Raw genomic sequence first — 26,687 nt, 5'->3', positions numbered from 1 at the left:
ATTCTAAGAAATAAAAGGATCAAAGTCCAGAAATATATGCACAGAGCTTGGCATTACCAATATAGCTTTTCATTATAGAATATAACCCTTTTTTTTTTTTGCACTTGCATAAGTAAATTCTTTTTCTGTAAAATGCGCAAACTATAAGGCTATGTTCATACAGGACGGATATGCTGTGTAAAAGCTGTGTTTTTTCCCCCGTAGCACTCTATGGGCGCAAGCGAAAAACACAGCGAAAATCGCGGCAAACGACATGCAAGAAGGACAAAATCTGCCTCAAAATCCCAAACGGAATTTTGAGGCAGAATTTTCCTCCTGCAAAAAACTCCGTGTGAACACAGCCTTAGGCCTTGCTCATACAGGTACAAATAAATCTCCACAGCTGTGTGTAAAAATATTTTGATTTACAGACATGAACATGAGGAGTACTGGAAAAAGAAAGTGAATAAACTTTATTTACAACGATTTCAGGGTCCACCCTTTGACACGTTGAGTATGATACATCAGCCCTCTCTGCCTCCGTACACGGCCGCACTGCAGTAAGGAGCTCTATTCCTAACATTCCAGCTCAGCTCATCTCACACTTCCCTCTTCTCTTATGGATGAGTAATGCAGAAATCCCTGCCAGCTCCGCAACACTCTGCCAGTTACAATGATGTCTGCTGTGTGACCTCGGCACTACATGACGTCACTGCTGAAGCGCCTCGTTCATTGGTTACTAGATTTCTCTTCTGGAGAATACGGTTTACCTACAGGTTGGGCATGAAAGAATGGGCGTGGTTGAACTGGCGGGAACATTGAGTTTGTCTGTGGGTCAGCGCCGTGCGTCTCGGAGCTGGGCACTCGCTGGCTTGGCTGGGTGACCTCTCCCTGGCAGCACATGATATCGCAGTCCAGCATAAGTGGATCACTGCACTCCTCCCAACCTTCCCAGCGTTAATCGGATTCCACCTCCCTAATCCGCTGTCAAAGCGGCCAGGTGACAGCTTCAGTTTACCGCCCGGGGCGTGACAGACAGCTGCTCTCTTCCCTTCTTCTTATGGATCTGTCACGGGTCAAAATGAACCGCAAACGAGGGGCACAGGGTCCCGGGACATTGCATCCGGATTATCAGACGGGAGAAGAGGGAGACCGGAAGATCTCCAAGTTTGTAAGTATCAGGGTGGCGCTGGTCACGTGACCTGGAATCTGTCTATAGATTATCACATTCTACTGGATTATGGGCAGTTGTGATCTGGTGCACAACTCTTGCCAGTACCGTCTTATGTTTTGACCTTTTTGGGACATGTTACACCCCATAATATGACCTTTTGTATGTTTGGAGTGTGAGCCATGTGTGGAAATGTACTGTGCCCATTACACCTATCCGCAACGCCAGCTTTTTTTTTTTGTCATTACAAGGGTGTGTGCTGGCACAAGAGGGCATCATATTGTGTATGCCATGATCTGTAAGAGCTGGCACATATTGAGGGGCACAGACTGACCGTAAGTGAGTGCTGCTTTCTGTGGCAGTGCAAGTACTGTACACTTCTGTGTATTCACAGGAAACCGTTGCTAAGGTGACTGCTGACAGGTCTTCCTTGGAAGCCATTGCTAAGGTGACTGCTGACAGGTCTTCCTTGGAAGCCGTTGCTAAGGTGACTGCTGACAGGTCTTCCTTGGAAGCCGTTGCTAAGGTGACTGCTGACAGGTCTTCCTTGGAAGCCGTTGCTAAGGTGACTGCTGACAGGTCTTCCTTGGAAGCCGTTGCTAAGGTAACTGCTGACAGGTCTTCCTTGGAAGCCGTTGCTAAGGTAACTGCTGACAGGTCTTCCTTGGAAGCCGTTGCTAAGGTAACTGCTGACAGGTCTTCCTTGGAAGCCGTTGCTAAGGTGACTGCTGACAAGATTTCCAATCAGCAGCTTCTAGTAATGCCAACTAGAGGGATAGGAGCTTTATTATATACTGATCATTGTTCTGCCTTCCCTACTGCTAAAGGTGTTTTCCAGGCTTATAAATCCCCTGGTACTCCAGTGATCCTATGGCGCTGACCTGATGCACCAACCTCATCTAAAGATTGTTGACAACCGCTGTCACGTGCGATATGGTATAGTACGTTGTGTTGTCAGCAATGTTGAAAGATTCTAGGACCAGAGAAGCACTGCAGGTAGTCACTGGCCACAGACGTGATGTCCGGAGAAGCGCTGCAGGTAGTCACTGGCCACAGAGGTGATGTCCGGAGAAGCCCTGCAGGTAGTCACTGGCCACAGAGGTGATGTCCGGAGAAGCGCTGCAGGTAGTCACTGGCCACAGAGGTGATGTCCGGAGAAGCCCTGCAGGTAGTCACTGGCCACAGAGGTGATGTCCGGAGAAGCCCTGCAGGTAGTCACTGGCCACAGAGGTGATGTCCGGAGAAGCGCTGTAGGTAGTCACTGGCCACAGAGGTGATACGTCCATGTTCCCTACTTCTTGGTAACTTTCTAAATGTAGCAAGAAGTAAGGGAGCGATGTAAGAAAATCTGACGGACTGCAGGATCCAACTACAAATTATTTGTTTGTAATCTGTAACCTTGGAGACACACAGATTTGCATGGGAGCTGTAGACCGAATACAGATATTTTTGGTCAAGGCTATTTTCATAGTTGCTTCATCTTTTTTTAATTTAAGTTGCATTGGTGCCATAAAGATGTTGGTTGCAGAGATGGACATACAAGTCAAATATTTTATATAAAAAAAATTCAGTGCTTGATGTGGATTGGTTGCTGTGGACAACAGCTCCACTTTTACTTTTCAGTGCTTTTGATAAATCTCTCACCATTGTCTACCTGACTTTAGGTATTTGAAGCGAGAATAAAAGGGGTTGTCCACTTTCAGCAAATTCATATTATTTTATTGTATAATTAAAAGATAAACAGTTTGCCAATATACTTTCTCTAATAATTCCTCACAGTTCTCAAGATCTCTGCTTGTTTTCATTCAATAGAAACATTTATTGTTTACTTCCAGTGGATAGAATTCTGTCCTTGGTCATGTGATGAGTACACGGGCGCATAGCTTGTTACAAGACATAGCTCTAATACACCTTCTGTAACGAGACGTGCACCTGTGTCCATCACATGAACGTGGACCGATTTATATCCACTGGAAGTAAACAATGAATGTTTCTATTGAATGACAACAAGCAGAAATCTTGAGAACTAAGAGGAATTAAAGGGGCTTTCCAGTCCCTAAAAATTCATGGCCTAACCTCAGGACTCCCGGGATCCCCACCGATCAGCTGCTTTGAAGGGGGTGCAGCGCTTGTACTTCCCCTTCATTTCCACTTGCTCACTGTTAATCGTCGACACAGATCCAGCGGCGATTCACAAGTATTGCAGCCTAGCCCCACTGACGTGAATAGGAGAAGAAGGCTGCATTCTTATTGGATCACACTATATATATATATATATATATATATATATATATATATATATATATATCAAGTGGGGACATCTATTATTTTTCTAACTTCTTCAGAGCCATATTTTTTATGGTATGTTCACTTGCTCCTGATCAGTTGCGGAAATATCTGACTATCCATTCATCTGAATGGGCTTTGCAGAAATCCATGCACAATATACAGCAACAACCCCATTACACTGAGAATTAGTTCCATACATGTGACAGTCCAATGTCCCCCTCAGCACCACCTGGATTTATACCGGACTACTCCATGAAACATACTGATAATAGATCTGGGTGCGTTGTGGGTGTATCAACCTGGGAAGAAAAACGCCACACGCTTCACTATATAGTAGCCGCTGAGTACAAGTTCTCAGTGCGCGTCCGCACTGGTGTTGCTTAGCGGCCATCCTTATGTGCATGTGTCTGTTAATTCTCAGTGAACATTGGTGCAGGCATTGCGAAGCAACAAAACACCATCATTGTGCGCATACGTCTATCCATGAATGGATGCATGGCAACAAGACGTTTTCCGCTGAGCAATGACCATTTATCAGACACACACTCTGTACGTCTGCATATGCCAGGGGTAAAAACTTAAAACAGACTTCATAATATATTTAAAGGATAACTAAACTTTCAGATAACTTCTGACCTGTTACGGTGACGTGCCAGACGGTTGGGTCCGAGCACTGAGACCCCCATTGATTTGTAAAACAAAGAGGCAGAGGAAACGCTCTTTGTTTCTCATCGGCTTTTCTCTCAAAGTCAAGCAATTGTTTTACGGACTCTTAGGGTATGTTCACACGCTGAGTCAAAAAACGTCTGAAAATACGGAGCTGTTTTCAAGGGAAAACCGCTCCTGATTTTCAGAAGTTTTTTAAGCCACTCGCGATTTTCTACGGCTGTTTTTGGAGTTTTTTTCCATAGTCTATGAAAAACAGCTCCAAAAACGTCCCAAGAAGTGTCTTTTTTGAGGCCATTTTTTTAAAACGGCCGCGTAAAAAAATGCCCATCCGAACAGAAAGCCGATTTTCCCATTGAAATCAATGGGCAGATGTTTGGAGGCGTTCTGCCTCCGATTTTTTTGTGGGCGTTTACGACCCAAAAAACTGTCGAAAATAGGCCGTGTGAACATACCCTCAGACTTTCTATTGAGCTCGTACACCAGTTGCTCGGCTTTCCCAGAGAAGTCTATCCGAAGCGGCTCAGCACTCACTAGCTCTGCTCTTCTACTGCTTTGTTTTAGCAATTGGCAGGGGTCTCAGAAGTTTTGATTGGTGAGGGTCTAAGCACTGATATGGCTTATAGTAGGGATGTCACGATCTCAGAATTTGGAATTCCATATCGATACTTCATGTATTATTGTGATACTCGATACCAAAACGATACTTTGCCAACAATAGTAATAAAAAAAAAAAAAATGTCTTCCGTTTTCTGATGTGAGGCGCGTGGTATTATGAATGTTGACTCTCCATGTGCCTCACATTAATAGTAATTAACCCCATCATGTCCCTCTGTCATAATGGACAACATTGGGTTAATGTGTGAGGTACATGATGGGGTTAATTACTATTCATGTGAGGCAAACGGAGGTTCAAAATTCATAACGCCTCATGCCTCACATTAATAAGTGGAAGAAAGCAGTTTTCATTTTAGAACAGCGTAAACATCATAAATGACGCTATAAATTTGTTATTATGGTCGCGACGATACAAAATGTGTGTGGTTTTGATCTATTGAGACTTATTTTAATGTTTATTTTAAAAATCTGTGCTTTTTATTTAACATTACTTATTTATTTTTTCCTTTATTTTTAAACTTCAAGGTACTGGAATATATCTATATTACAGTACATTAGCCTGTGTACAGATAGTACACAGGCAGTTGTTAGGACATACCGAAGTATGCCCTACCAACAGGAAATATGGTAAGAAAAAACGCTAATTTTTGACTTCACTGTGTGACCAAACCCCAATGGTAGGGCCACACTGAAAATGACTCTTAGGCTTTATTCAGATGAACGGGAAAAACGTCCGTGCAACTCGCGTGAAAATCACGCGTGTCACACGGCCCTTTATTAGTCTATGGGGCCCTGCAGACATGTCCGTGATTTTTACTCAGCGCGAGTCCGCTGTAAAAAAAGTCACGACATGTCCGTTCTTTGGGCGTTTTTCACGCATCATGCACCCATTGAAGTCAATGGGTGCGTGAAAACCATGCATGTCGCACGGAAGCACTTCTGTGCGAACAACGTGATTCGCGCAACAGCTGTCAAGGATGAATGAAAACAGAAAAGCACCACGTGCTTCACTGTTTACAAACATCCAAACGGAGTGTCATAATGATGGCGGCTGCGCGAAAATCACGCAGCCGCGCATCATATGCTGAGGCCACGCGGAGCTGTTAAGTGCCTTTTGCGCAGGCAAAACTCCACGTTTTTACGTGCGCAAAAACGCCACGCTCGTGTGAATCCAGCCCTACTGGTAATTGGATTTTCCTGGCACCTCCACAACGGCACTCATAGGGGGACAGGAAACAACATGGACACAGAAATAAAAGGCCGCTCCTCCATACCTTATCCAGTAAAAATAAAGCACCTCTATTCAATGATCCAATATTTATGTATAAGCTGCCCCAAAAAAAACCTCAAAAACATGGGACTGAAAATCCCGTGCCGTTTTGGAGGTTTACGGAAAATCCATTACCGGTAAAAGGAATTTTCATCTTTTCCAGGCACCTCCACAATGGCACTCATAGGAGGAATAACAGAGGATTTTGAAGTTAGGGAGGGACAACTGCCAAAAGGACTTTACGCCCAAAAGACAAGTCCATGCCTGACAAGCTATCTAATTTGTAATGTTTAACCCCTTAAAGACCAGGCCAATTTGAGGTTTTTTTTCATTTTTTTTTTTCCTCCCCACTTTCCAAAAGCCCTAGTTTTTCTGTTTCTTTGTCGACCCAGCAATATGAAGGCTTGTTTTTTTGCGGGACAGTCTGTAGTTTTCATAGCACCATTTACTGTACCGCATAATGTACTTGGAGTCTAAAAAAAAAAAAGTGAAGTGGGCAAATAACAGCGATTACCCCATTTATTTATTTTTTACAGCATTCGTCAGGCGGTGAAAACTACATATTCACTTTTTTTCTACAGGTTGATATGATTACGGTGATACCAAATTTGTTTTGTTTTATGTTTTCCCACTTAGAATATTTTTTTTAGGAGAGTTTTATTTTTTGAGCGCCATAACGTTTTTATTTTTCCATCTATTTAGAGGTGTGAGGGATTAAATTTTGCGGGGCGAGCTGTAGTTTTCACCGATAACATTTTGGGGTACATGTGACTTTTTGATCGCTTTTTTATTTCCTTTTTTTTTTGAGAGTTAAGGTGACCAAAAAATAGCAATTTGCATGAGATGTGTGTGTGTGTGTATATGTTGCGTCATTCACGAGTGGGTTAAGATACGCTATGTTGTCATAGTTTTGACTTTTACGGACGTGGCAATACCATTTGTTAACTTTTTTTCAACATTGCTTTAGGGTAAAAATGGGGAAAGGGGGAGTTTTTTGAACTTTAAATTTTATGTTTTTTTGGAACAATAAAAATCTTTTATTTATTTTTTAAAATTTTATTAATCCCCTAGGGGACTTGAAGTAGCGATCGTTGGATCGCTTGCATGATCTACTGCAATACTAATGTTGCTGATGCTGTGCTCGGGGACTCCAGTACTGCTGCCGACGTCTCTGTCCATATATGGACAGTGACAATGACGTGGGCAGAAGTTGTGGAGTCGCCAGGCAGAGCATCAGCTGATTCTCTGCTCCGGGACTCCAGCATAGCAAACCCCTGAATTGACCAAATATGGACGTCGGGAGCAGTGCTAGAGTCCCAGGCAAAGCGCTAGCTGATGCTCTGCTCGGGAATCAAGCAATAGGCAATGTGACAGCCCCTTGCGGTCATGTACACGAACTGCACGTGAAGCAAGAGCTCAGTCACGTGGGCCGTGTCGGAGCGTCATCATTATTAGAAAAGCTTCAGTACTTCCTGAATCATTCATGAGGTTTGAACTGCACCAGAGAGTGGGTATACAAGGATTCAGGGGCACTGTCACGTGTTTGTCTTTTTAAACATTTTATCCATACTGTATAGGAATGTATCAATTATTTAGTTGTGGAAAAATGGATGATTTACTTTTTTCTCTATACACTTTAAACGATCGGCAGTATGACCTAAGCACATAGTCACCCGCGTAATGATTACAGAACTCTCGCGGAATTAAGGCATAAAATTGGGCTTGAGGGAATTCTCTTAATCTTTTGGCATGATAACTTGACTGGTGGCATTAAGCATCTATGGGCTTTGCCGCCTCCTTAATTAGAAAACTAGCCTAGTTTTGAGCACCATATTAAATGAATAATCCTTCTTAAGCAGAAATATTCCTTTTAATGACGAACTTCTCCAAAGGATAAAATTAACATTGTGCAATAAGCTTAATTATTAAAACTAGTACAAGCAGTTTTGTTTACATTGCAGCCTTTGCTCTACTTTAAAGTTGTGTTTGTGCTGTCTCTTTCTAAACAGATGTAAGTTTTCCGTTTTTGTCAGCAGGCGGTTTCGGTGCTTCAGGCGTGTGTTCATAGGCTTTGGCTTCATATAAAGGCTATGAAGTTTAATTGATGAGCTGTAGTTCCATGCTTGGTTTGGGTATGAGTGCCTTGGGATAGCAATAGATTGTGTGTTGTACACTGGTTCGCCGTAACATTAAAACCACCTGCCTAATTTTGTCCACCTTGTGCCACCAAAACTGCTCTGACCCATCAAGGCATGGATTCGACAAGACCTCTGAAGATGTCCTCTGGTAACTGGCACTAAGACGTAAGCAGCAGATCTTTTTAGATCTTTAACTTGCGAGATGGGGCATTTATGGATTGGACTTGGTTTTTCCAGCACATTAGACAGATGCTCGATTGAATTGAAATCTGAGGAACTCGGAGACCAAGTAAACACCCTTATGTTCCATAAACCATTCTTGAACAACTTTTTTCCTCAAGGCAGGGCGTCTTACCCTGCTGAAAGGAATACCTTTACCATGATACGTGTCCCTAACATCCACGTAAATGCCAGGACCCAAGATTGCCCCGCAGAACATTGCCCAGAGCATCGCATTGCCTCTGCTGGTTTTCCGCCTTCCCATAGTGCATCTTGGTGCTATCTCTTCCCCAGGTAAGTGACATACATGCACCCAACCATCCACATGACGTTAACGAAAATGCGATTCATCAGACCAGGCCACAATTTTTTCCATTGCTCCATGGACTGGTTCTGTCAGTCACATACCAATTGTAGCCGGTTTAAACGGTGGATGGGTCAGCACAGGCATTGTGTGTTCTGACACCTTTCTATCATAGCCATTTTTTAGCCATTTCTTTGGCAGCCCCAGGTGCATCAATGAGCTTTGGCTGAACTTGCGCCATGGACAGGTGCAATGGTAATGAGATGAGAGAATCAATGTTATTCACTTCCTGTCAGTGGTTTTAACCCCTTAGTGACCACCAATACGCCTTTTTACGTTGGTCACTAAGGGGCCTTAGGCTAGACTGACGCCTTTTCACGTGAGCCTAGTCTAAGTCCTGCACGGGTCTCCCGTGCAGGCTGGAGCCGGGGCTCAGCTGTCTGATGACAGCTGAGCTCCTGCTCCAACGCCCGCGATCGAAGTTTACTTCGATCGCGGCCGTTTAACCCGTTAAATGCCGCCGTCAATAGCGACCGCGGCATTTAACTTTGTTTACAGAGGGAGTGAGCTCCCTCTGTCATCCATCAGCGGCCCGCGAATGCAATCGCGGGTCTCCGATGGGGTGTCATGGCAGCCGGGGGCTTGATAAAAGCTCCCAGTTCTGCCCTGGACGTATGCCTGTTAGGACGCGCCGGAGGCACGTCCTAACAGATTGCCTGTCAGATTTACACTGACAGGCAATAATGCTCTGGTATACGAAGTATACCAAAGCATTACAGCAGCGATCTGAAGATCGCACAGTAAAGTCCCCTAGTGGGACTAGTGAAATAAATAATAAATGTGAAATAAAGATTAATAATAAAAGTTACAGTAAAAAAATCAATTTTTTTCCATAAAAAGTGGTTTTATTTAGTAAAAGTGTAAAAAAAGAAATAAAAGTACACATATATGGTATCGCCGCGACCGTAATGACTCCATTAATAAAGTTAATATGTAATTTAAACCGCAAGGTGAACACCGTAAAAAAAACCCGCAAAAAGCAATGGCGAAATTGTTATTTTTTTCCATTGCCCCCCAAAAAAGTCATAATAAAAATGAATCAATAAGTCCCATGCACCCCAAAACAGTACCAATCAAAACTACGTCTTGTCCCGCAGAAAACAAGCCCAAAAAAATCACTACATTGATGGAAAAATAAAAAAGTAACGGCTCTTGGAAAGCAACGATGCAAAAACAAATAATTTTTGTTCTGAAGTGTTTTTATTGTGCAAAAGTCGTAAAACATAAAAAACCTCTACGTATGTGGTATCGCCGTAATCGTACCGACCCATAGAATAAAGGTAACATGTTATTTACGTCGCACAGTGAACGGCGTCAATTTAAAAACACATAGAATAATGGCGGAATTTCAGTTTTTTTTTTTTATAATCCCCCCCCAAAAAAAGTTAATAAAAGTTAAAAAAATATGTACCCAAAAATGGTGCTAGTAAAAAGTACAACTAATCCCGCAAGAAACAAGTCCTCATACAGCTATGTAGACGAAAAAATATAAAAGTTATAGCTCTTTGAATGCGACTATAGAAAAACGAATAAAATAGCTTGGTCATTAGGGCCTAAAATGGGCTGGTCACTAAGGGGTTAATGTTCTGGCTAAACAAAATACTTAACCCCTTAGTGACAGGGCCTGAAAAGACCTTAACCCCTTGCCTTTTTGACCACTTTTGACCTTCCTGACAGAGCCTCATTTTTCAAATCTGACGTGTCACTTTATGTGGTAATAACTCTGGAATTCTTTCACCTATCCAAGCGATTCTGAGATTGTTTTCTCGTGACACATTGGACTTTGTTACTGGAAAAATTTGCTCGATACATTAAGTATTTAATTAGGAAAAAAACCAAAATTTTGCGAAAAATTTGCATGTATCTGCTTGTAAGACAGGCAGTTATACCACACAAAATTGTTGATAATTAACATCCCCCATATGGCATCGTTTTTTGGACATCCTTTTATTTTTCTAGGAGGTTACAAGGCTTAGAACTTTAGCAGCAATTTCTCACATTTTCAAGAAAATTTCAAAAGGCTATTTTTACAGGGACCAGTTCAGTTCCGAAGTGACTTTGAGGGCCTTATATATTAGAAACCCCCAATAAGTCACCCGATTTAAAAAACTGCACCCCTCAAAGTATTCAAAACAGCATTTAGAAAGTTTCTTAACGCTTTAGACCTTTCGCAGGAATTAAACCAAAGTAGAGGGGAAATTTACAAAGTTCATTTTTTTTTTTTTTTTCCAGAAATTCATTTTTAATCCATTTGTTTTGTACAACATAAGGTTTTACCAGAGAAATGCAACACAATATTTATTGCCCAGGTTCTGCAGTTTTAGGAAATATCCCACATGTGGCCCTAGTGCGCTACTGGACTGAAGCACCGGCCTTAGAACAAAGGAGCACCTAGTGGATTTTGGGCCTCCTTTTTATTAGAATGTATTATAGGCACCATGTCAGCTTTGAAGAGGTCTTATGGTACTAAAACAGTGGAAACCTCCCAAAAGTCACCCCATTTGGGAAACTACACCACTCAGGATATTTATTTAGTGGTGTAGCAAGCATTTTGACCCGCCAGTTTTTTTGCAAAAATTTTTGGAACTAGTCCATGAAAATCGACATTTATTCTCAAATAAAATGTAAGTTTAGCTAATTTTTTTTCATTTCCAAAAGGACTCAAGTAGAAAAAGCACAACAACATTTGTAGAGCAATTTCTCCCGAGTAAAACAATACCCCACATGTGGTCATGAACGGCTGTTTGGACACACGGCAGGGCTTAGAAGGAAAAGAGCACCATTTGGCTCTTGGAGCTCAAATTTAGCAGGAATGGTTTGCAGTGGCCATGTCGCATTTGCAAAGCCCCCTGAGGGGACAAAACAGTGGAAACCCCAACAAGTGACCCAAATTTGGAAACTACACCCCTTGGGGAAATTATCTAGGGGTACAGTGAGCATTTTGACCCCACAGGTGTTATACAGAACTTAATGGAAGTAGGCCCTAAAAATGAAAATCTAAATTTTTTTCTAATAAAATGTACGTTTATCTATTTCTTTTTTTCATTTCCACAACGACTAAAGGAGAAAAAGCACTGCAACATTTGTAAAGCAATTTCTCCCGAGTAAAACAATACCCCATATGTGGTCATAAACGGCTGTTTGGCACACGGTAGGGCTCAGTATGGAGGGCGCACCATTTGGATTTTGGAATGGTTTCTGGGCGCCATGTCACATTTGCTGAGCCCCTGTAGTACTAGTACAGTAGAAACACCCCAAAAGTGACACCATTTGGGAAACTGCACCCCCTGAGGAATCATCTAGGGGTATAGTGAAAATTTTGATCCCAAAGGTTTTTTGCTGAATTAATGAGAATTAAGCCATGAAAATGAAAAATTAAATTTTTTCCCAATAAGATGTAGTTTTAGATCAACATTTTTCATTTTGACAAGGAATAGAGAAAAAAAAAAGCACCCGAACATTTGTAAAGCAATTTCTCCCGAGTACAGTAAAACCCCATATGTTGTTAGAAATGGCTGTTTACATATATGGGAGCATTCAGAAGAAAAGGAGCGGTATTTATCTTTTGGAGCGTAGATTTTGCTGGAATGGTTTGCGGACGCCATGTTGCATTTGCAAAACCCCTGATGTACCAAACAAGTGATCCCGTTTTAGAAACGACACCCCTAAAGGCATTTATCAAGGGGTGTAGTGAGAATTTAGACTCCACAGGTGTTTTTCAGAAATGAATACGCAGTGGATTGTGCAAAGTGAAAAGTGCAATGTTTTCACTGAACTGCCCATTCACCGCACAATATGTTGTGCTCCTGGAGAATCTTACCCCATAAATTGTTAAGCGGGTTCTCCTGGGAATGGTAATTCCTTACTTGTGGACATAAATTGCTGTTTGGGCACACTGTAGGGGTAAGAGGGGAGAGTCCGCCATTTTGAGCGCAGATTTTGCTTGGCAGTTTTGTTTGAGTTTTGCTGGTATTTCAGTTTATAATGTGGGGGCATATGTAATCTGTGCGGAGTACATCAGGGTAGAATAATGGGGTAAATAATACAAATATCCATAAATGTGTGTTACGCTGCTGTGAAACAATCCGTTATGCACAGGCCATTGGCGCACTGATCACCAGTTTTCTTTCTTATCCCCTTTTGTAACGCTCTGCACCTTTTGGGGACATTTTCTCCTCAGTAGTTTGGGAAATTTTGCTAGGAAAGTTTTGCGCTGGTAAAATACGGGCGTCCTCGCTTCCAGCGGATGTGCTGTGTCCCTTCCCTTTCCTAGTTCCTAAATACAAGGGCCCTGAAACTGAAGGAATGTTCCCCTCCGGCCTGCGCATTGAGATATTTTTTTTTTTTATCACCGCTTTACTAGTGCCATAACTTTTTTTTATTTTTCAGTTGATTGAGCGGTGTGCAGGCTTGTATTTTGCGAGACGGGCTGTAGATTTTATTTGTACCATTTTAGAACACATACGACTTTTTGATCACTTTTTATTTCATTTTTTGGTAATGGAAATTAGCATAAACAAGCAACTTTGGAATAGTTTTTTTTTTTTTTTCAGCATCCACAGTGCGCCATAAATTACATGTTAACTTTATTCTGCGGGTCGATACGATTACGGCGATACCAAACTTATATAGTTTTTTTTTTTAATGTATTGCAGCTTTTGCACAATAAAATAATTTTTTTTTTTATAACATCATTTGTTTTCTGTCACCATATTCTAAGACCCATAACTTTTTTATTTTTGCGTGGACAAAGCTGTGTCGGGGATTATTTTTTGCCGGACGGATTGTTTTTATTGGTATTATTCAGCAGTAAATGTGACTTTTTGATAACTTTTTATAGCATTTTTTTGGAAGGAGATGTGACCTAAAAACACAGATTCTGGCGTTTTTTGTTTTTCATGTTTTGTTTTACGGTGTTCACCGTGCGGGATAAATTACATAATAGTTTTGTAGTTTGGGTCGTTACGGAAGCGGCGATACCAATTATGTGTAGTTTTTAAAAAAATTTTTTTACGGTTTTTCCCATAATAAAAGACTTTAAAGGCAGCTTAGCTTTTTTTTTTTTTTACTTGAAACTTGTGTGTTTTTATTGTTTTACAACATTTTTATTAACTTTTTTTTACTTTTTAGACTTGTCCCACTAGGGGACTTGAGAGCCTGATGCGCCGATCGCTACTCTAATACTTCACTACATACGTATTGCAGTGTATTAGCGCTGTCAGTTATTCACTGACCGCAATTGTATGAGGACACGCCGCAGGCTGCCGTAAGGGGCAGACTCGGACGCCATTATTTGGCCTCCGATTGCCATAGGAACCCAGCGATTGCGTCGCTGGGTTGCCGGTCGAGTTAAAACCCATCAGATGCTGCGCTCTATTGAGCACAGCATTTGAGGGGTTAATAAGCCGGATCGGAGAATAGCTCCGGTCCTGGCAGTTACAGGAGGGTGCCAGCTGTATAATACAGCGGTCACCCCGCGGTTATGGTGCCGGCTCTGCTTCTGAGCCTGCACCATCACTGTGACGTAACTGTACTGCGGTTTGCGCGAACACCTTCCCGAAAGCGCCGTATATATACGGCGGACGTCGAGAAGGGGTCAATGACCAGCTAAAGTTTTCTGTTTTTGCCTTTCAGCAGCCATAACTTTTTTTTACTTTTTCGTTGACGTAGCTGTGTGAGGCCTTGTTTTATGAGAGAGAAATAGTATCCCCCCCCCCTCCCCGTAGTGTGCCCGAACAGCAGGCAAATGGAACAGACAGCCCTAGGGTCCTTTGTAGGTCCCCAGGGCTGACTGCAGAGGGTTTGATCGCATCACCGGAACCCCGGTGATGCGATCAAAGAGGGGAATTCCCTTTGATCATGCCGCGGTCATGGACCACGGCAATCAAAGGGTTAAACAGCTGGGGTCCTAATGTTTTCCAATCCCAGCTGTGTTTAGGAGGCTCCTCTGAGATCAGAAGCTGTTTGTTACAGCTCCTGCTTAGAGGATGAGCGCTTACACGAGATGTCGTCGTAGGCTGGGGAACTGCACCGCCTGCCGTCAAAAGACGGGCGGTCATTAAGGAGTTAAAGAAGTATAAGGGTTCATTCAAACTTTGCGGTGCGGCTAGAACTGCATCGAAAAATGCTTTCATTTTTATAGCAATTTGGTAAGTTTTTTGATGTGGTTGCTGTAAAAAAAAAAACAAGGGTCACATGGGTTTTTTGGATGCGTTTTTTCAATGCGGTTCTTACTGCACCTTAACAGCAGTGTGAGAATGGACATTTGGTCATTATTTGTTTGCTTTCCTCACCTACTGTCTGTGAGTTTCTCGCTACCAGTTTGATTTCTCCTTTATTTGCTATATAATAAATGTTGATGGAGTTTTCCTATTCACATGCATGTAAAATCTGATTCATCTGCTTTGTCTGATATCCGGATGAACAGATTCTACAGAGATCCTTAGCTCTTCATAGGTTCTGCACATCTCTCTCCTTGCAGAAGCTATGTGTCAAAGAATGTTTATGAATGAAGTTCCTCATCCTGTGCCAATCTCTGGAACAGGAAAAAGTTTTACATGTGTGGAGCCCCTGACTAGTAAACAATCTTTTCTGACATTAACCAGTTAGATACCCTGTTGTAGTCCTAATATTTCTCTAGCATCCTACCTATAGTTCCGCTATATTAGTGTAGGATTGATGGCCGGATCGCCACAATGTGATGAACTTCAACTACATCTGTGGCTCCCCGCATTACTGGAAGAAATCGCAGCGTCAAGTGCCGGATGAATGGTTGCGGCTCCAGTGATGTTGCGGCTTCCTCCTCCTCCTATCCGCCAGTCATGTTGATGCCTTGCCTTTAGATCAAGGTTCATTCTCTAATTTTCTGTTTTTATATTGCTATTTTGACTCCTGACCTTGGCTTGTTTTTTTTCTGGATTACGCTCGTCTTTCCCTTTGGATTTGTCGCCTGGATCTTGTGGTTCTCCTAGTTATCCTTCCCTGTTTTCTGATTACGGCTCCAAGACCAAATACATGTAGGTTGCAAGAGTAATCGAAGAAGAATTTGCTTTTAAATTGGCACATGGCTAAAACTCTCCTATTTTCGGTTCCATCCTTTTTTTTGAAGGATGGAATAGCGTAGTAGGCTCTGCTATTCCATCCCTAGATCCCGCAAAAAAACAAAACTTATACCGTTCCTGACATTATATGGACAGTAATGTCAGGAGCTTCCCAGTCCTGGAGGCCCCAGGCAGAGCATCGCAATCGCTCTGCCCTTGGACTTCGGCCCTGGGGAAGCTCCTTACATCACTGTCCATATGTGGACATCAGGAACAGTTCCAGAGTCCCTGGGCAGAGCTCTAGTAGAAGCTCTGCCTGGGGACTCCAGCCCTGGGAATGCTACTAACATCACCGTCAACTTATGGTCAGTGAATTTAGGAGTATCCCCAGGGCCATTCCCCGGCTGACATATCCCGCTCTATGCCATACAGTGGGATATGTTTAGGCTGAATTGAACAAAATCCAGGGCTTTAACCGGTCTTGTGCCTGACCTAGGGTTGTCACGATACCAGAATTTGGACTTCCATACCGATACTTCGTGTATTATTGCGATACTCTATACCAAAACAATGCTTTTGCCAACAATAAAAAAAAAAAAGTTCTTCCATTTTCTGATGTGAGGCGCGTGGTATTATGAATGTTGACTCTCCATGTGCCTCACATTAATAGTAATTAACCCCACCATGTTCCTCTGTCATAATGGACAACATTGGGTTAATGTGTGATGTCCACGATGGGGTTAATTACTATTAATGTGAGGTACATGGAGGTTCAAAATTCTTAACGCCTCATGCCTCACATTAATAAGTGAAAGAAAGCAGTTTTCATGATATAACAGCGTAAACATTATAAATGACGCTATAAATTTATTATGGTCGCGACTATACTGAATGTGTGTATCTTATGTATTGAGACTTATTTTAATGTTTATTGTAAACAAATGTTTTTTTTTTTTTTTTTTTTGTTTAACATTACTTTATTTTTTTAACTTCTTTTTAAACTTTCATGTACTGGCATATATCTATATTACAGTACATTAGCCTGTGTACTGATAGTACACAGGCAGTTAGGGCATACTTAGGGATGTCCTAACAGGAAATATGGTTAGACAGCCCTGGGGCCCTTCAATGGACCCTGGGCTATCTGCCCATATATGGTATGTCCCTTGATCGCATCACAGGGATTACCTGTGACAAGATCCAAAGGACATCCCTCTTATTTACTCCTTGAATGCTGCGGTCCGCTTTGATCGCAGCATTCAGGGGAATAATGACGGAGATGAGAGATTTCTCTGATCTCCGCCGTTAGAGCGGGGCTGTGGCTGTGTAATACAGCCATTGCCCTGCTCCTGACAAGTGCGCGTGCGGTCAGCCTGAGGTGATGCGGCCGGCGCTGCACTAATGAGCAGCGGCGCAGGCACCGAAGACAGAACATGGGGATGTTTTGCAGTGTGCCCGTCATGTTCTGTCTTCAGTGCCGGCAATCATTAGTGCAGCGCCGGCCGCATCACATCACGCACACACTTGTGAGGACTCAGGAGCGGGGTCAATGACTATTACATAGCCACAGCCCCGCTCTAACTACATTCATGTGTAACAATGCTAAGCTGTGCGGCGGCACCGCTTCGTATTGAAATACATGAAATAACGGTATTGAACTGTTTGAGGGTGCACAGTATCGAAACCGTAAAACGTATCGAAGTTTCTGTGCATCGTGCAACCCTAGCCTGACCCATGTTTTCATTCACTGTAACTGATATCAGTACCAAAATCCATTAACGTACAAGCGCACCACTCTCCGTGCCCAACCCTCGGTAATGGAGGGTGCCCCAGACACCTTGGCTGTATGGGGCCCTGAAATTCCTGATGGTGTCCCTGCTTGCATTCTCACGGATGTCTGTGAAATTCAATATAAAACATTTGTCTTGGTTCCCTATTTGGAAACACTGACATTCTATTGATCTATGTAAAACGCATGGATAAAATATTAACCCCTCTATAATGTATAGATCAGGCCATGTCCAGACTGGACTGAGAACCTGTATTATGGAGCATGCAGTACCGCATAAAGCAATTTCTTAGACTGCAAGGTCGCCATATATCTTATTTGGAGGTAAAAAATTGTACTCAGATAGAATTATCTTTATTCATTGCTAAATAAATTGAATTTAAAATTGCTTTTTTATGTTTATTACAAATTAACACCTCTTATAACTTGTTTATGCCTATGGAATACTGCTGTGTGGCAATTGCGGCGTCTCACTTAAATGTAATTATCTTTAATAAGGTTTCTTATAGCGTTTAGTAACAAATGTCTATGCAGGGCTGTGTGAAATAGATAAGCAGTGGGTAATCTACTGTTTACTTGGTCAACTTAAGACACTGCTTGAGAATTGTATGTGCCGCTGCCTGTTCATTTATTGTATTAAAGCTTCAATGAAGGGATTAATTCCCACATACTCTACCCCCTCCACCGCCATCTTTTCCAACCAATGTTTTCTCAAAATGATAAGGACAGCATTAATAAAAGTTATTCTGCACCTATATACTGTTCAGCCAAAAACATTAAAACCACTGACTGGAGAAGTGAACAACATTGATTATTTCATTGCAATGCCACCTGTTCACGGGTGGGATGTATAAGGCAGCAAGTGAACAGTCCGTTCTTGAAGTTGGAAGCAGGATAAATGGGCAAGGATAAGGATATGTGCACACGATAACTGGCTTTTACGTCTGAAATTACAGACTGGTTTCAGAAGAAAACGGCTCCGTCGTTTCAGACGTAAATGCTCCTCCTCGCATTTTGCGAGGCGTCATTGACGCCCGTAATCTTGAGCTGTTCTTCATTGAATTCAATGAAAAACGGCTCAAATTACGTTTCAAAGAAGTGTCCTGCACTTCTTTGACGAGGCAGTCATTTTACGCGTTGTCGTTTGACAGCTGTCAAACGACGACGCGTAAATGACAGGTCGTAGGCACAGTACGTCGGCAAACCCATTCAGATGAATGGGCAGATGTTTGCCGACGTATTGGAGCCGTATTTTCAGACGTAAAACGAGGCACAATACGCCTCGTTTACGTCTGAAAATAGGTTTTGTGAACCCAGCCTGAGGATCCGAGTGACTTTGACAAGGGCCAAATTGAGATGGCGAGATGACAGAGCATCTCCAAAATGGCAATTCTTTTGGGGTGTTTCTGGTATGCAATGGTTAGTAACAGCTAAAAGTGGTCCAAGGAAAAACAGCCGGTTAACTGGCTGCAGAGTCATGGGTACCCGCGGCTCATTGATGCGCATGCGCATTGTTCCTACAGAAGAGCTACTGTAGCACAAATTACTGAAAATATGAATGCTAATAAAAACAGGAACTGAGAACTCCATCAATAAGTCTATCTCTGTGTGGTGCTCACTACCCAACTGAAAACGTTACCGAAGTGTCGGGATTGTGAATAGACAACGCGTCCTGGGTGGAAGCGATGTCTCTTCACTCTCAAGACACTTCAGTAACGTTAAAGAGACTCAGGGCACTTATAATGTGGTGACAATCTCCTACATAAGGAGATGGGCGCTGTAATGTAGGTGACAGCAGTGCTTTTTATTTAGAACAACTATTTATTTTCACCACATTAGGAGCGATTTTAGCTTTATGCTAATTAGCTTCTTAATGCCCAAGTGGGCGTTGTACAGAGGAGTGTATGACGGTGACCAATCAGCGTCATGCACTTCTCTCCATTCATTTAGACAGCGCGTAGTGATACTGCATTATTCACGATGTGCTGTCTTATACTGACATATTAACGTTACTGAAGTGTTAAGACCGTGACTAGACATTCCTTCCAGACAGGACAGGATGTCTATTCACAATCTCTGCACTTCGTTAACGTTTGTTTGCTACTTACAGCAGAGCAAAGCGTAATCTCGCTGTAATCTGTCATTTACAGCGAGATCTCGTGAGATTACGCTTTGCTCTGCTGTAAGTACCAAACAAACGTTAACGAAGTGCAGGGATTGTGAATAGACATCCCGTCCTGGCTGGAAGGAATGACTAGTCCCTGTCTAAACACTTAAGTAACGTTAATATATCAGTATAAGACAGCACATAGTGAACAACGCAGTGTCACTATGCGCTGTCTAAATGAATGGAGAGAAGTGCATGACGCTGATTGGTCAGCGTCATACACTCCTCTGTACAACGCCCACTTGGTCTAAAGTAAAAACACGCCCACTTGGGCATGAAGAAGCTAATTAGCATAAAGCTAAAATCGCTCCTAATGTGGTGAAAATAAATAGTTCTAAATAAAAAGCACCGCTGTCACCTACATTATGGCGCCCATCTCCTTATGTAGGAGATAGGCCACTTATAATGTGGTGACAGAGTCTCTTTAATGTGTGAGTAAGTGACAGCATATTGTGATCTCGCAAGACCACTATGTGCTGAGTACATGAATGGAGAGAAGTGTATGACGCTGACTGGTCAGCGTCATACACTTCTCTTTACAACGCCCACTTGGTCAAAAGCTACAAACTGCCCAAGAAAGTCATTCGCATAAATCTAAAATAGGTCATAACTTGGTCAAAATTTATAATTTTTCTAAATAAAAACCACTGCTGTTACCTATATTACAGCGCCAATCACATTTTATAAATACGTACTCGCAGGTCAAATCACAAGTTCGGTACCACCGACCGTGTCAAGGCACCTCCCAGTGTACTGTTATAATGTAGCATAACTCCAATATAGCATAAGCAAAAATTTGAGAAAAAAGGAGTCAAAAGCGCCACAAGTAATATGAATAAATACAAAACTTTATTTAGATTTAACATACAATATCACATGACACAGATTAAAAAAAATTAAGTATAAGGATCTAAAATACCTAGTGTGGGTAGTATAGAACAATATATTACCACGAGTATCTTACATTGAAAATACAACAGAACATATATGCCCTAGATCAGGGGTCTCAAACTCGGCCGGGTAAGTGGGCCGCATATAGAAAAAATGGGAAGTTGACGGGCCGCATTACTTTCAAATTTGATACAATACAAAATTATTATTAATCAATTCGTTATTTGAACTACTATAACACTATATTACTAGAATAATAACACTACATTACTATAATAATAGCGCTAGGTTTAAAATTTGAGATATTTCTCCACGTGCTTATTTCAACAATCCAGCTTTCCAGTTTAAGTGTCGCATAAATGCAGTCCGCTGGCTCAGTTAGCACACATGTCAAGATTGGGCAGCCCCTTTTTAGATAGTGCCGCAGTGCCCTCTGTGGATGCTGCCGCAGTGCCCTCTGTGGATGCTGCCGCAGTGCCCTCTGTGGATGCTGCCGCAGTGCCCTCTGTGGATGCTGCCGCAGTGCCCTCTGTGGATGCTGCCGCAGTGCCCTCTGTGGATGCTGCCGCAGTGCCCTCTGTGGATGCTGCCGCAGTGCCCTCTGTGGATGCTGCCGCAGTGCCCTCTGTGGATGCTGCCGCAGTGCCCTCTGTGGATGCTGCCGCAGTGCCCTCTGTGGATGCTGCCGCAGTGCCCTCTGTGGATAATGCAACACACCCCTAGATAAGGCCACAGTGCCCTCTGTAGATAAGGCCACAGTGCCCTCTGTAGATAAGGCCACAGTGCCCTCTGTAGATAAGGCCACAGTGCCCTCTGTAGATAAGGCCACAGTGCCCTCTGTAGATAAGGCCACAGTGCCCTCTGTAGATAAGGCAACACACCCCTAGATAATGCCAGTGTCCTCTTCAGATACTGTCACACACCCACTTGTAGATGACGCCCCAGTGCCCTCTGTGGAGGCTGCCCCAGTGCCCTCTGTGGAGGCTGCCCCAGTGATGTCAGGGGCTTGCCCAGAGCTGGAGTCCCAGGCAGAGCGCTAGTAGGCTCTTCCTGGGACTCCAGCTGTGCTCCTGACATCACTGGGACTCCTGCTCTGGGGAAGCCCCTGACATCATTGTCGATGTATGGACAGCGATGTCAGAGGCTTCCCCAGAGTCCCGGAGCAGAGCCGATAATAGCGCTCTGCCCGGGACTCCGCTCTGGGGAAGACCCTGACACACTGTCCATATATGGGCAGCGATGTCAGGGAATTCCACAGAGTCCCGGAGCAGAGCCGACACCAGTGCTCTGCTCCGCTCTGGGCAAGACACTGACACACTGTCCATATATGGGCAGCGATGTCAGGGAATTCCACAGTGTCGCGGAGCAGAGCAGACACCAGCGCTCTGCTCTGGACTCCGGCTCTGGGGAAGCCCCAGACATCGCTGTTCATATGTGGACAGCGATGTCAGGGAATTCCAGAGTCTCGAGCCGATGCTAGCGGCTCTGTGTCCCGCGGGCCGCAGATGACAGCCCCAGGGGCCGCATGCGGCCCGCGGGCCGCGTACTTGAGACTCCTGCCCTAGATAGTCAAAAGGGACCAATATCGAAGATGCATCGTAATGGTGTCTTATATGTGATGTACAATAGTGTTTGTGTCAAAATAATTTAGGACATAAAGTAACAAAAACGGTCCTAATGGCACTGGTATCAAATAGTGCAAGAGACACTAGAATGATGCATTATCCGAAAAAAGGCTCTTCAAATTGAAATGAATACAAAAGGGAGAAATATCCCGGAATGTTTTATAATGGTTCTGTTAAGTAAAGATCTGCAAAAAATAGCAGATGTTAATGCAAGCTTACCCATGGAAAGAGAGACGGTCAAACAGCCCACACAATGAAGCCTGGTGTAGTGGCGCCCCTACACCAGGCTTCATTGTGTGGGCTGTTTTGTATTTATTCATATTACTTGTGGCGCTTTTGACTCCTTTTTTTTCTCAAATTTTTGCCGATCACATTATGTAGGAAATATGGCACTTATAATGTGGTGACAGAGCCTCTTTAATGCGAACACTATACCCTAATGGCAATGGCCTCTTCCAGCAGGATAATGCGTCCTGCCACACTACAAAAATTATTCAGAAATGGTTTGAAGAACATGATAAAAAGTTAAAGGCGTTGACTTGACTTCGAAAGTCCCTAGATCTCAATGTCATTGAACATTTGTGGGATTTGCTGGAAAAGTTAGTCTGATCCATGGAGGCCCCACCTCGCAACTTACAGGTCTTGAAGGATCTGCTACTAACGTCTTGGTGCCAGATACCACAGGACATCTTCAGCAGTCTTGTGGAGTCCTGGAACGGTTTTGGTGGCACAAGAGGGACTTACACAATACTAGGCAATTGGTTTTTAATGTTATGGCTGAACAGTGTAGCTTTACAAACACCGTAATTAAATTCTGTGGATTTGTGAGGTAGTCATTTAGTGGCTTGCTTTTCTAGCACCTTCAGGGTATGTGCACACGATAGCAGGCTTTTACGTCTGAAAAGACAGCCTGTTTTCAGGAGAAAACAGCTGCCTCGTTTCAGACGTAAATGCTCCTCCTCGCATTTTGCGAGGCTTCTCTGACAGCCGTAAATTTTGAGCTGTGCTTCATGGAGTTCAATGAAGTACGGCTCAAATTACGTCTGAAAGAAGTGTCCTGCACTTCTTTTGACGAGGCTGGTTGACAGGTTGTCTGCACAGTACGTCGGCAAACCCATTCAGATGAATGGGCAGATGTTTGCCGACGTATCGTAGCCCTATTTTCAGGCGTAAAACGAGGCATAATACGCCTCGTTTACGTCTGAAAATAGGTCGTGTGAACCCAGCCTCACTAGTTAAGACATTGGTTTTGGTTCAATGTATTTTCACACCATGCTTGTCCTTTTTTAGGGGATGTTCACACGCAGTGGTTTCAGACGTAATTTGGGCGTTTTACACCTCGAATTACGCCTGAAAAAACTGCTCCAGTACGCCTACAAACATCTGCCCATTGTCTGCAATGGGTTTTACGGTGTTCTGTTCCCACCAGGTGTCATTTTACGCATCGCTGTCAAAATATGGCATGTAAAAAGACACCCGCGAAAAAGAAGCGCAGAACACTAATTGGGAAGTTTTTGGAGCCATTTTTCATTGACTCCATTGAAAAACAGCTCCAATAATGGCCGTAAAAGACGCCGTGAAAAACGCAAGTTGTTACAAAAACCTCTGAAAATCTGGAGCTGTTTTTGCCTGAAAACCGCTCCGTTTTTTAGTCTAGCATGTGAACATACCCTAATAATTTTTAATCAAAGCAAAATCCCAAGACACAATCGGCACTCTACAAGGCTGTACAATAGGAAGGAGAGGGAAGTGTTGTTCCAGCGCTGCAAGGAGTATTTAAAATGGAAGAAGGTTTCCAAGTTTAATGGCGTTCAATTAAAAAATAGTCCAGAGGTATAGTCCTGATGTGAGGGTAAGCGGGCGGTAATGTCCTCAGAGCCTACGCGTTTCGGATGCTACTGCATCCTTAGTCTTGGCTGTAATGTCAAGACATTACAGCCAAGACTAAGGATGCAGTAGCATCCGAAACGCGTAGGCTCTGAGGACATTACCGCCCGCTTACCCTCACATCAGGACTATACCTCTGGACTATTTTTTAATTGAACGCCATTAAACTTGGAAACCTTCTTCCATTTTAAATACTCCTTGCAGCGCTGGAACAACACTTCCCTCTCCTTCCGTGCTTCAGAACGTGTACCGACACGAGATTCCGGGCGCTGCTGAGACACACTCTGTAGTGTCAGGTGAGCTGGAGGATTCCTCCCCCCTCTTCTTCTATTTTTGCTGTACAATAGGGTTGTCACGATAGCAGAATTTGGGCTTCGATACCGATACTTCATGTAGTATTGCGATACCCTATACCAAAACGATACTTTTGCCAACATTAATAATAAAAAAAAAATCTTCCATTTTCTGATGTGAGGCACGTGGTGTGATGAATTTTGAACCTCCATGGGCCTCACGTTAATAGTTATTAACCCCATCATGTTTCTCAGTCATAATGGACAACATTGAGTTAATGTGTGAGGTACATGATTCGGTTAATTACTATTAATGTGAGGCACATGGAGGTTCAAAATTCAGAATCTCATGCCTTACGTTAAGTGAAAGCCGTTTTTATTTTAGAACAGCGTAAACGTCATACACTATTAATTTATTACAGTGACGACAATACGGAATGTGTTTTACGAATTGAGACTTATGTTAATGTTGTAAAAAATGTTTTTTTTTTTAAATTGACATTACTTAATTTTATTTTTTACTTTTTTTTTAATTTTTAAACTTTAATGTACTGGCATATATCTATATGCCAGTACATTAGCCTGTGTACTGATGGGTATGTCCTAACAACTGCCTGTGTAATAAGTATGCCCTAACAGGAAATATGGTCAGACAGCTCTAGGGTCCTTCAATGGACCCTGTTCTGTCTGCACGTACATGGTATGTCCCTCGACGCGATCCAAAGGGCATACCCCCCGCTTCTAATTTACCCCTTGAATGCTGCGTTTAGCTTTGATCGCAGCATTCAGGGGAATAGCGGCGGAGAGTAGATGTTTCTCTAATCTCAGCCGTTGGGGCGGGGCTGCGGCTGTGTAATACGGCCGCACAGCTTAGTATCGTAATACATGAATTAACGGTATTGAACAGTTTGAGGATGCACGGTATCGAAACAGTATAGAAGTTTCAATGCATCGTGCAACCCTACTGCACAATTTTGTATAAATGTGTTTTAATTACTAAACCATTTATTACAGGCAATTAATTTTTTTTCTACAAAACGAAGTAAATTGTGGGTCCCATACTATTATCCTTGTTTTTAGTTTCCCATTAAGGGTTTAGGCAGATGCTCCTTCCAACAACGTTGTTGCTCCGGGTTCATTTGGCAAGCATACTGGAGTTGTGCCAAGGTATGCAATTTTCAGCGTGGCTTGGGTTCACGTTGCGCTCAACGACGTGATGATGACAATCATCTGCAACGTGGATTTTTATTGGCTAACGCATTTCATCCCATTTTGGAGTTTCCTTTATAGCCATTGTGGAAAAGGTCTATGCCTCCCTACTTTATATACCTCACAAATACAGTGGAATAAAAAAAATCAACACACTTTTATGTTACAAAATCAGTACAAGATTAATAATTACAGATCTTTTTCCACCTTTTAATGTCGCCTATAATCTGTAAAATTGTACTGAAAAGCAAATTGAAATATATTTTAGGGTGGAAAAATAGAAATAAAGAACAAAAATAATGTGGTTATTACCCTAAAACGAATACTTTGTTGAATTACCCTTGCACTTATAAAGGGATTTAGCCATTCTTATTCAAAATCTGGGCTTTGATATATAATATACCCCTCTTCATATATAGAACAGAATATTTAAAATAAATAAGGCTCTGTTCACATCTGTGTCAGAGGCTCAGTTTTGGTTCTAAATTCACAAATTCCGTTGTGCTGCGCTATTTTGTCTGGCCAATCGATGGACTCTGTGACGGAAACCGAACACATTAAAGTGGTTTTCCCATCTTGGACATATCGCCATGCTACGTTGTTTCCGTAACTCCTACATATTAACTTCTATGGGAGATACAGAAACAGCGTTTCTCAGTGAGCTCGGTTGTTTCCATACTACCGAATACCTCATCAGACAGTGGCCGGAGAGCATCTGGAGTGGGACATAGGACAGGTGCGTGTCCTAGGGGTGGTACCTACGTCTATCGCACATTTATAGCTTATTCTGTGGATATGCCATAAATGTCTAAGATAAGAAAATGAGACACCCACGCAGGTCCTCGACTGGGCCGTCGCCTTGCTGGTTACTAAGTGGTTACAGACAATGTGTTACTTTTGGCGCTGTTGGTTTCTGTCATGTGACGGATCCGATGGCTCTGAGTTTTCCAGCCCTGATGACTGCTGATTGATTCCTGGGATTTTTATCTTTTTTTTTTTTAAATGTGTTAATCCAGTTTGACGCTATGTAATATATATAGACTTGCATTAATTGAGATATAATAGTAGACCG

At 42.7% G+C, this 26,687-nt stretch overlaps 1 protein-coding gene across 3 annotated transcripts in view; it reads left to right on the top strand.

The window, feature by feature from the left end:
• Nucleotides 1-756: 756 nt before the first annotated feature.
• DIAPH3 (diaphanous related formin 3) overlaps nucleotides 757-26,687 on the top strand; it is a 613,925-nt gene continuing 587,994 nt past the window's right edge. For 2 of the 3 annotated variants that reach the window (XM_075852309.1, XM_075852310.1), the window contains exon 1: nucleotides 758-1,150. In XM_075852309.1, the coding sequence (XP_075708424.1) occupies nucleotides 1,040-1,150 (111 nt within the window). In that variant the 5' untranslated portion in view covers nucleotides 758-1,039. Of the gene's footprint in view, nucleotides 1,151-26,687 lie in introns of all 3 variants that reach the window. The other variant, XM_075852308.1, reaches the window with a different exon arrangement.

Source organism: Rhinoderma darwinii, chromosome 2 (assembly GCF_050947455.1).
Source record: "Rhinoderma darwinii isolate aRhiDar2 chromosome 2, aRhiDar2.hap1, whole genome shotgun sequence".
In the NCBI taxonomy this organism is placed as follows: Eukaryota; Metazoa; Chordata; class Amphibia; order Anura; family Rhinodermatidae; genus Rhinoderma; species Rhinoderma darwinii.
The sequence above is the reverse complement of the archived record's forward strand: the minus strand, read 5'-3'. Positions and strand labels throughout refer to the sequence as shown.